The 10,709-nt window shown below is 40.8% G+C and overlaps 2 protein-coding genes across 2 annotated transcripts in view; both read left to right on the forward strand.

Annotated features, from left to right (window-relative positions):
- Positions 1–2,861, forward strand: part of MORC1 (MORC family CW-type zinc finger 1) — a 185,422-nt gene extending 182,561 nt beyond the window's left edge. Inside the window, 1 exon segment of the mRNA XM_024735327.1 lies at positions 2,794–2,861. Within this exon segment, the coding sequence (XP_024591095.1) occupies positions 2,794–2,861 (68 nt within the window).
- A 10-nt stretch (positions 2,862–2,871) lies between these two features.
- The window catches only part of GUCA1C (guanylate cyclase activator 1C), a 32,908-nt gene continuing 25,070 nt past the window's right edge, over positions 2,872–10,709 (forward strand). The window contains 2 exon segments of the mRNA XM_024735328.1: positions 2,872–2,921; positions 2,923–3,076. Coding sequence (XP_024591096.1) covers positions 2,872–2,921; positions 2,923–3,076 — 204 coding nt within the window.

A 10,709-nucleotide genomic window follows, 5' to 3' on the forward strand; every position in this document is an offset into this window, starting at 1 on the left:
CCTGTGCTCGCACACAGGCTTGTTGGGGGCGGCAGCAGCAGCCTTAGCGTCTCATGCCTGTCTCTGGGGTCCGCGCTTTTAGCCGCGGCTCGCGCCCGTCTCTGGAGCTCCTTTAAGCAGGGCTCTTAATCCCCTCTCCTCGCGCACCAGGAAACAAAGAGGGAAGAAAAAGTCTCTTGCTTCTTCGGCCGGTCCAGACTTTCCTGGACTCCCTCCCGGCTAGTCGTGGCGCACTAACTCCCTGCAGGCTGTGTTCATGCCGCCAACCCCAGTCCTCTCCCGGCGCTCAGACCGAAGCCAGAGCCTGAACTCCAGGCCCCGCCTGCCCCGGTGGGTGAGCAGAGAAGCCTCTCAGACTGGTGAGTGCTGGTCGGCCCTGATCCTCTGGGCGGAAATCTCTCCACTTTGCCCTCCGCACTTTTTCTCTTGTAAACTCCCCCGGTGCTCTGTAGCTTTCCCCTTCCGCCACCCGCAGTCTCCGCCCGCGAAGGGGCTTCCTAGTGTTTGGAAACCTTTCCTCCTTCACAGCTCCCTCCCACTGGTGCAGGTGCCGTCCCTATCCTTTTGTCTCTGTTTATTCTTTTTTTCTTTTGCCCTACCCAGGTACGTGGGGAGTTTCTTGCCTTTTGGGAGGTCTGAGGTCTTCTGCCAGCCTTCAGTCGGTGTTCTGTGGGAGTTGTTCCACGTGTAGATGTATTTCTGGTGTATCTGTGGGGAGGAAGGTGATCTCCGCGTCTTACTCTTCCGCCATCTTCCCGGAAGCCGCGTGTATAATTCTTATTCAAACTTAGAATTAGGTTTCAATTCAGTACCTACCCCTCAAGTTTTATTTGTACTTTGTTGGGTTTGTGCATATATATGTATATCTATATAAGTCTTTCTACCCAAGACCGAAATATGCCTTTCTGTATGTTCAGGGCTTCATTAGTGACCCATATTATTATTTAAAATTTTTCTTCAAATATATCTAGTATATTATAGTTATATTTTTTTGTAATTAATTAGATGTACTCTATGGCCTATTAAAAGTGACTCTTTTTTCCCATTATGACTAGTTAATATTTTATATAGCAAGATTTCTGATTTTGAGATATAAATATTGTATCCAGTGTAAGAATTCTCTTTATTTCAAGTAATCATTATGCAGTTTTTTTTAAAGCATAATTTATATGATCAAACAGTTTCTGGATCTCAGGTCCTTGCATTGTTGATCTATACAAAGTTTTCCTTCCACAAGGGATTTTCTTGGCCCCTTAAAAACTTTCATTATCTTCCTCTGCCTACATCAGTATCCATTCTTCCTTTAATCTAAAAATTGGTGATTAATGAATATTAATGGCGATAAGAAGTCAATGCCTCTGAGCATTCTTCTGGCAGACATTTAGAAAGAGTCTGAAGGGGGACTTCCTCAGAGAATGGTTTTTGAAGATTTTTACAGGATATTCCTCATATTTCCTAACTGAATATTCCCAAGGGCTGAGTCCTCATTATCTCATCTTCTCTCTTTTTACTCTGCGTAAGAAATCTCATGTACTCTAATGGTTTCAAGTAATACTTCCAAATGAATAAGTTCTAAATTTTTATGACCTGATTGAACACTTCATTTAAATCTAGTTATGAAATAGAAATTTTCTATTGAAAGTCTATATTGGTATGTTTGACAGAAAATTAATCATAATCTCTCCGATTCCTGTCAAGGCAGTTCATTTAGGCCCCAGTGTCTCCAGTTCTTTGAGGATCTGGGGTTTTAAATAGGTAATCAGCTAGGACTAAGGAATGGGGACTAAAGTAGTAACTAGACTTATGAACTGAGTCAACATGGGAATCGGGGGGGGAAAAATGGAGTAAGTTTAGGGGAGGAGAGCCATGTTGGGACCAGATGACTCCAGGAGGAAATAATATAATTCTGTTGCTCCTAAGTATGTTTGGTAGCAAGATGGCTTGGGGACAACACGGGGCAATTCATTTCCATTATTAGACCATGGATACAGTTCTTAGGCCCATTGGATCAGCTCTGAAGTCCATTGGCAATTTGGGCTTGGCTGGGACCAAATAAGCTCAGGAACTAGAGTGGGATAAAACCAGCAGGCAGAGGGTATGGCTAGATGCAGGTTTGAGAGACAAAAGACAAGAACAGAAAGCGGGGGTGGGGCGGGTGGGTGCGGGCAGTGACAGGTACAATGCCGGAAGACACAGCCCCATATCTTCCTTTACGTGCAGTCCACACTTTACAGCCTACTACATCTACAACTCTTCTAACTACTTATTATCTAGTTATCTCTGCCTGTTTCCCTCTCGTACATAGAATTCCTTTAACAGTACTCAGAATGTTTAATTTTTCCATGGCTTAAAACAATGTTCATCTAAATTTATCTTCACAATATTCAGATGTGAGAAGGCAGATACTCTTAATACTATTTTACAGATGGGAAACTGAGACTTAACTGAAGTAATCGTTCAATGTAGTTATTAATAAGTGGTAAACAAAGACTAGAACCCAGACTTTCTGATTGCAACTCTAAGTTCCTTCCATTAAACCCCACTGTACCACTCAATAATGTAGGCGTAACTTATGGCTAACGATATGGCAAGGGTTACCCTCTGAAATACTGTCTCTGTCCTTTATAGAAAACTCTATCTCTGAATGGCAGTAAGCAACAATCCCATCAGCTAGTAAGTGACCTTAGTCTTAAAATTTTACAGGTAAATTAATCTCGCTGGCTTTCTATTCTTACTTAGCCTATAGCCATAAGAGGTTTAGCGTAGTTTCTAAGTGCATATGTTAACCTCAAGTTTTAGTGAAGAGTGAGGGACTAAATCCAGAAAGACCTTACATGAAAACAGCGGGAGAAAACCTGTAGACTGTGAATCATGTTGGGGAATAGCGAATCTATAGCTGGTGGTGAGACAGCACCTCCTGCTAGAGACCTGTGTGTGGTACAGAAAACTTAAAATGCAATATCCATCCGGTCTGCAAACACTGTGTGAATTTAAGACATGCTTGCGTCTGCAAGGTCTGAATCAAAAAGCCAGTCAACGTGTTGATCAAATCTGTAATACCATTGACAAGAACAAAGTAAAAACTTTCACTTATCATTTGGCTATGATTCTCCATTTCCCTCTTTTTTCAGTAAAATAGCCTAAGGTAAAAAGTGTGTGTTCCACTGAATGTGGAGGTCTTCAGAGAACCCACAGATTGTAGGTGAGTCATTAAACACATTTAGTACTGCCGGCATGAAGATAATTGGGAACTAGCCTCTCTGCCCTTGGAAGTGGTCTGCATGTAGGGAGTTATTTTATTTATTTATTTATTTTTTGCGGTTCGCGGGCCTCTCACTGTTGTGTCCTCTCCCGTTGCGGAGCACAGGCTCCAGACACGCAGGCTCAGCAGCCATGGCTCACGGGCCCAGCCGCTCCGCGGCATGTGGGATCTTCCTGGACCGGGGCATGAACCCATGTCCCCTGCATCGGCGGGCGGACTCTCAACAACTGCGCCACCAGGGAAGCCCGGGAGTTATTTTAAAACCAAATTAAATCTTGGCATGGAATTCTAATGCTATCCTTTAAACAAATCTAGTAAGTGCAGATTGATTTACAAAGACTGTTTTCCAAGTATTTAATGCATTGGCGACATTTTATAGAAAAGCAAATTACAGGAATCTGCTTTTAAAAGTGTGATTGCATCTAGATTGGCAGATAAAAATACAAATTAGCCAACATGTTCATACTCAAATCAAAAGTTAGAATGCTTCATAATCCTTTTCTTTTTTTCATATCTGACCAATTTATTTTGGGGAAAAACAAAATAATTTACAGTTTTAAATTCAGATAAAGATTAGTTTCTAAAGATTGTTACTCAACTGTTGTCTTGAATTTACTCATTCCTGAGCTGCAGCACGTTTTATTTCATGTCTTAAAAAAATATAAAAATGAGAAAAGAAAATATGGAATAGAAAAACAATAAGCCAAAAAGTAACAATCTGAAATACTAGGCTACTGTCTGCTTTTCCTTGTACATTTCAGTTGTTTTACCTCTAGATCTGTATATTTCAAAATGTGCTGATGCCATCTAGAATAAAAGGGAAAGGGAAATACTACTGGTAGAAAAATAGATGACTTTAGAAGGCTGTGCATGATAATAGAAGATAAAGAAGGGATAATTAATTCAGTACAGTTAAAACAACTGGCTGTCCATTAGTATGTATGGAATCTTATACAGCCTTTTGAGCCCTTAGGCCAAAAAAACCAGATGACTTAAAAGGAGGTAACATCCAGGAACTGGGGAAAATTAAACCTATGCAAAATTAACAGCTATTTGAATCCTTGTAGCAATGTCAGGAACATTTCTTTTAGGACATTACTGTCCTTTGTTCTTTGTTTTAAAATATGAATTAAGGACTGCCTGCTTATCATGACTTTCCCTCCTCATAAATTTTTGCTTAGTGTAGTTGCAAGCAAACCCGGCTCTGCCCCTGAGGAGCTTACAAATCAGTAGAAAAATGAGGCAGATTCTGCTTTTAACTCTGAAAAAGGTTTTGGATATGCTATAGACTGAGTATTTATGTTCCCCTCTCAAATCATATGTTGAAATCCAAACTCCAATATGATGGTATTTGGAGGTGGGGGGTCTTGGGGGGGGTGATTAGGTCATGAGGGCAGAGCATTCATGAATGAGATCAGTGCTTTTATAAGGAGGCCCCAGAGAGCTCCCTTGCCTCTTCCTCCACGTGAGGACACAATGAGAAGACGGTTGTCTACGGGAAATGCGTTGTCTATGGGCCCTCACCAGACACTGAATCTGCCTATGCCTTTGATCTTGGACTTCCCAGACTAAGAAATGTGAGAAATAAATGTGTTTAAACCTTCCAGTCTATGGTATTTTTGTGGTAGCAGCCTGGACTAAACAGGACGACCCTGTGTGCACACTGGCATGTCGTCTCTCTTTGTCTCTGCCTGTATATGTATCTCTCTGCTCTCTCTCCCTCTCTGTCATTCTGTGTCTCACTCATGTGGCAGCTGCTGACCCACTGTGCCTGCTGTGAGTGTCCCTATTTCACAATGGAAGTCTGTTGCTCTAGACAGCAGCTTCTTAGGCTCCGATGGTGGCATTCCTGAGAGTTTAGAAGATGAACTATCACGTTCTTTAGTTATTCTCCAAAGGTGTTGATGTCATGTCCCAGGCCAGTAATTTTGTTGTTAGCCCAATGTTTGTGGAAGCACTGTGTCAGTGGTTCATATGCAAGAACAGGAACATGCTGTCGAGGAAGCAGGCACAGACAGTGGCCAAAGTGTCTGGGGCTTGTGTGCCACTGGAGTGAGAATCCTCTTAGTGACAGTCATGGGATGGCCAAACCCATCTCAGGAGCTCAACTGAAATGGCTTGGAAGTTCTTCTCTTTATGATTTATCATAGAGATTTCATGTTTGCTTAGGGAGCAAGTGAACCTAGGCAGGCAGTGATGACTAATGCCACGAAAGGTGTGGAGATGTCAATGTAAAATCAGGTCGTAAAATGAGAAGAGTAAGGATTGCTCTGATATGCAGTTATGCACAGGAAAACAAAAAAGCCACATGTTTAATTAGATCAATAAAACTATCGGCTGTCCAGAAACCTGGAGGATTTACTCTGAGAAGCTCCTCTGCAGTTTTACTATTCTGGATGGGCAACATTCTAAAACACTTTCCTGCTTCCTCAAAGTGCTGGTAAAACATTTTCTTGATATTAGAGTCATTATTATGAACATTGGTTATTTCATTTATGAAATGCCAAGAAGCACCTATGCCTATTGAAGTTGCTGGAGCTACGTTCCCTGATGTCAAAAACCCTGAAAGTATGCACTTTTGTTGTGTTTGCTCTTACTGTTTTTCTGTCCCTTTCCCTGCTGTCAAACACACTTTACCCATCTTTCTGGTTGTTATAATACCAAAAAGCTTCCAATCTCTTTCTACTCTGCCATTTCTAAGTGGCTTCGGCTTGTACTCAAGTTAACCAAGACTATTAGAATAGTGCTTAAAGTAAATAGATTCCAAAATTTAGAGTATAAAGTTTATAACTATTCTTTGGCTAATCACACACATTTGCAGCCTGCTCTTTGGCACTCAGTAAAAACAGCTAAGGCTTTCTGAGCACTTGTGATGTGCCTACCCCTGTTCTAGGCACAGTACATAGACTAACACACCCAACATAATGATAATAAAACCTGCTTTACAATAGTGGCCATGATGTTAGCACCCCAGACCTCCAGGAAAGGTAATTGACCAGGGCCCCAGGTGCATCGCTTTGAAATCCATCACTGCACTTGAGCTGAGTCTGTGCCCAGGTTTAGAATATGACCAGTGATTGAGTGCAGCAGAAATAATACGGTCAGCCCGTTCCTAAGACAAGGGGTCTCCTCTGTCAGCTGGCTATGGCTCAAGGATTCCCTGGTGGATTTGTTGAACCGTAAGTTTCAGGAGTGTCAAGGACACTTCCACCCAACCTTCTCTTGCTCTCTTCACCTGGGTCAGATTAGCATCCTGGTCTGGCAGCTCGTTCAACCTTCCCTGACTTCCTTCTTGTTTCCTTCCACACAGCGTTTTTCCAAATAAAATCCTTAAATTGGGATTGATAGGTCTAATATCCTGTGAGTGAGAGTCATGGAAAAACAGCCCAGAGAAAATGTAAGACGACATAACAAACCAGAAAAATCAGACACTATCAGACACATGTTTCATAAGGGCCTGGCACAATCAAAAATAGAGATCAACCTATAGCATATCCTGAGAAATTTTGTAATTTTCATAAAAGGGGGGAAAATGGAAATCAAATTAGCATTGAGCTTCTTAACACCTACACCGGAGACTAGAAGTAAATGGAGAAAATCTTCCAAAATTTTGAGGAGGAAGGTATGAGGCCAAATCAAATGTGGGGGGGAAAAAAAATAACATTCAAGGGCTGAAAAGTTTTACTTCACATTTATTTTTTCTTAGGAAGCTACTGGAACAGGTGCTCCAGCAAAATGAGGGACTAGATCAACAAAGAGGGAGAAAATGAATCCAACATAGGAAAACAGATGTGGGCAGTTCAGGGTCATGGAGGAGGGCAGTGCAGATCAACAGCTATGCAGAAAGCCCAATGTGCTGCTCTCGGATTGAAAAGGAAGAAAGGGGACTCAGGGAGGAAAACCTGAAGAAATGACATTGATGGATTATCTATGTTTAAGGATTTCAAAAACAGTATTAATTCATTAGCTGATATTTAACCAATCTGATGTGGTACATTGGAAAAAAGTTACAAGGCTAGTAAGCACAAAGAAAACTATTGAATAGATTTAGAATGAAGCAATTACATTCTTTTATTATGAAAATTTTACACCTAAGTAGAATAATCTAGTAATCTTGCATAGACCCATCATCCATCTTCAATCAACAGTTACCAAATATTATCACTTTGTTTCATGTCCCCCTATATTTTTCCCAGGGTTTTTTAAAAGAAAAAAATTACTCAAACTTTGCAGGATTTCACCTGCAAATACTTCATTATTCACCTATTACCAATAAGGACACTTTTTAGCCATAACTACTATGCCATTATCATACATGGCAAAGACAGCAATAATTCCTAATGTCATCTAATACCTGGTCTATGGGCAAATTTTCCTGATTGTCTCAAGCATACTTTTTAATTTTTCCTTGATTTGAGTTTGGGTCCAAACAAGGTCCATACATGAAAACAGGGGGTTATGACTTTTAAGTCTGATTTTTCTATAATAGTAGTTTTCCTACCTCCCTGCTCCATTTATGCTATTGAGTTAGTAGGAAAAGTGAGTCGTTGGTCCTGTAGAATATCCTACATTCTAGATTTAGTTGGTTGCTTTCTTGTGTCATCTAATTTGCTTTCTATTCTTCGTATTACGCATAAACTGGTATTTAGCTGTTGAAGCTTAAATAGATTCAGATTCATTTGTTTGGCAAGAATACTTCATAAGCACATAATTACTGGTTGCCTTACTTTTTGTGGATTGTCCGTTAACTTCAGAAGGTGTCAGCACAATGAGGCAATTATTAACTCCATGTAAAATAAGGAAGTCAATAATTTTGGTATACCAATGAGCTATGCAGAGAACAAAATTTACCAGAGTTGTTAAAATCAAACTTCTGACTTTTAGATTAATCTACAATTGTGAGAGTATGCAGGAGGAACAGTGGTATGCTGGGAAATGTGTAACAACTAGTTTTCTGGGGGGAAATAGCCCTGATAACATTTGCTGGTTTCCATGGCATAAATACTCCCACCATGGCCAATTCCAAGCTAACAATCATTTAATGGTTGACTTGCAAATTTTCTGAAAATTTAACAGTCAGCTCCTATCAGCAGGTAGAATAAGCTCCAGCACACCACTGGGAAATGTATAGGAGTCACAGAGTTAAATACTTGTCACTTGCTATAACAGGAAGTAAATAAAGTCTAAAATTGATCAATCAGGACATAAGCAGAATAAGCATCTCAATTGCAAACATGTAAATAAAAGAAAAAATAGCCCCAAAGTTCAAAGTTTTAAATTATAAGACTTTTAGTCTTATACATGTACATACATGATAAAAAATTAAAACTGATTTTTTAAAAATTTTATAACAAAAAAGAAATGGAAAAAATGATGGTAACACGAAAGATATTAGCAAATCTTTGTAGGTGAGGTCAGTGATGGAAACGGCTCTCCTCAAAAAAAAAAGGTCTGTCTCTGTGCAAGAAACAACATAGATTCCCTCATTTCTACAACTAGGAATTGTCCATTCCATTATGGAAATCCTATGGACTTGAAGCTGAGGGTCTAGCCTGGCCCAAACTTGGTAGTGAGTAACCTCGTCAAAACATGAAGTCTCCATTAAAAAGTACAACACGATGTTTTCTAGATTCCACATATATGCGTTAACATACGATATTTGTTTTTCTCTTTCTGACTTTCTTAGTGTGGTTACCAAGAGGGGAAAGGGGGGGTGGGATTGATTGGGAGATTCGGATTGACATATATACACTACTATGTATAAAATAGATAACTAATGAGAACCAACTGTACAGCACAGGGAACTCTACTCAATGCTCTGAGGTGACCTAAATGGGAAGGACATCCAAAAAAGAGGGGATATATGTATATGTATAGCTGATTCACTTTGCTGTACAGCAGAAACTAACACAGCATTGTAAAGCAACTATACTCCAATTAAGAAAAAAAAACTGAAAAAAAAAGTGCAACATGATGAAAGTGTGTGGCTCTCGTGGTCAGTATTAAACACACACAGGGTGAGACTGTGGGACTTGAAGTTAAGTGGGCTCCAAGGACTGACCAGGGCCACCTCCTCCCCCAACATTTACGCCATTGATTTGCTAAGGAAAATGAGTCATTGCCTACTGACTCACTGCCAAAGGAGAAGCTGATGAAAGGCTGATGAGCATTCGAGCTGGGTCTGGGCCAGCACCAATATTCCAAAAACAAGAAACACTGTGAAATTGTAGATGTTGCTGGATACTGGTTCCTAAAAGGCAGTGAAAGTGGACATGGACTACACTGTTCTCACCTAAGTATCCACATGCTTCACTGAGAGATGGATGCAAAATGCCCAGTTCCCTGGAAACTACTTCCTATACTAGACATGACCCTGCACTCTGGGCTCTATGCATCCAGAGTGCATGACACTGAACTTACTTCTGCTCTGCTGAAGTTCGGGCAGAGCCTGGCAATGAAGGAGCACCTAGCACTGCTCTTCATCCTGTACTCCTTGCATTCCAGCCACACTGCTTGCTTCACACTACACCTTCAGTTTGCCCTTCTTCGTGTCTCTTTTTTCTTTTTAAATGCAAGTGGTACATGAATTCATCCTCGTGAAACAGCAGTGCAGAAACTGAATAATAAAAATGAAGAATTAATCATCCCCTGTAAACCCCACGTGCTAACGCAGACTACGCCCCTAGCACATTGGCATAAAGTGGATGTTGAACAAATATATACTGAGTCATTAAATAAAATAATAAGGGATGTAACAACTTCAGTACCCTATCTTTTATACATGGACTTCTTTCCTTTCCATTCCTCTCTCTCTCCTTCACTCCCCCTTTTCCCCGTATTTATACCAAGGAAGGCTACTGTGTCTTCCAAATTTTAACCTAGTGCCCAACTGGAGTGATTATCTGAAGGGAAATTTTTAAATGTATTTTTTATTTGTGTCGTTGGTAAGAATTTCAGCTCACACACTCAGGCATTTTAAAAATGTAACTTTTGATTTTCATAATAAAATTAATTTATATTTTGAGTCCCCATTTTACCAAGGAGATTTCTCCCTCCACTTACCAGGGTTGCATATAAACCCCACGGGTGCATCTAAAACTCAAGGTATTAACACAGGTCAGAGGAGCACCCGTCCACACTGGTATTCACTGAGACAGAATCTCTCATCTCCTGCTTCACTTAGAAGGCTGCTGTCTCCGCACGGCTAGGCCTCCTGAGTCAGATTCTCTCTCAGTTACTTTATACTCCTAGGCTTGGAAGCCTGTTAGGCTGGCTCAGGGTTGTCTGACTAGGTACTCCTTACAGACTTTCCTCCCAAGCTATGTTAGGTTCAGGGAAACTTGGTGAGTTTCTACCCAGTAAATCACAAGTGCTTCTGCTCTTACATCTGCCAGCCACACCTGGTCTCTCTCTCTCCACCCCCCCCCCCCCCCCCCCCCCTCCCCTC

This window comes from Neophocaena asiaeorientalis, unplaced genomic scaffold, assembly GCF_003031525.2.
Source record: "Neophocaena asiaeorientalis asiaeorientalis breed wild unplaced genomic scaffold, Neophocaena_asiaeorientalis_V1.1 scaffold136, whole genome shotgun sequence".
Classification (NCBI taxonomy): Eukaryota; Metazoa; Chordata; class Mammalia; order Artiodactyla; family Phocoenidae; genus Neophocaena; species Neophocaena asiaeorientalis.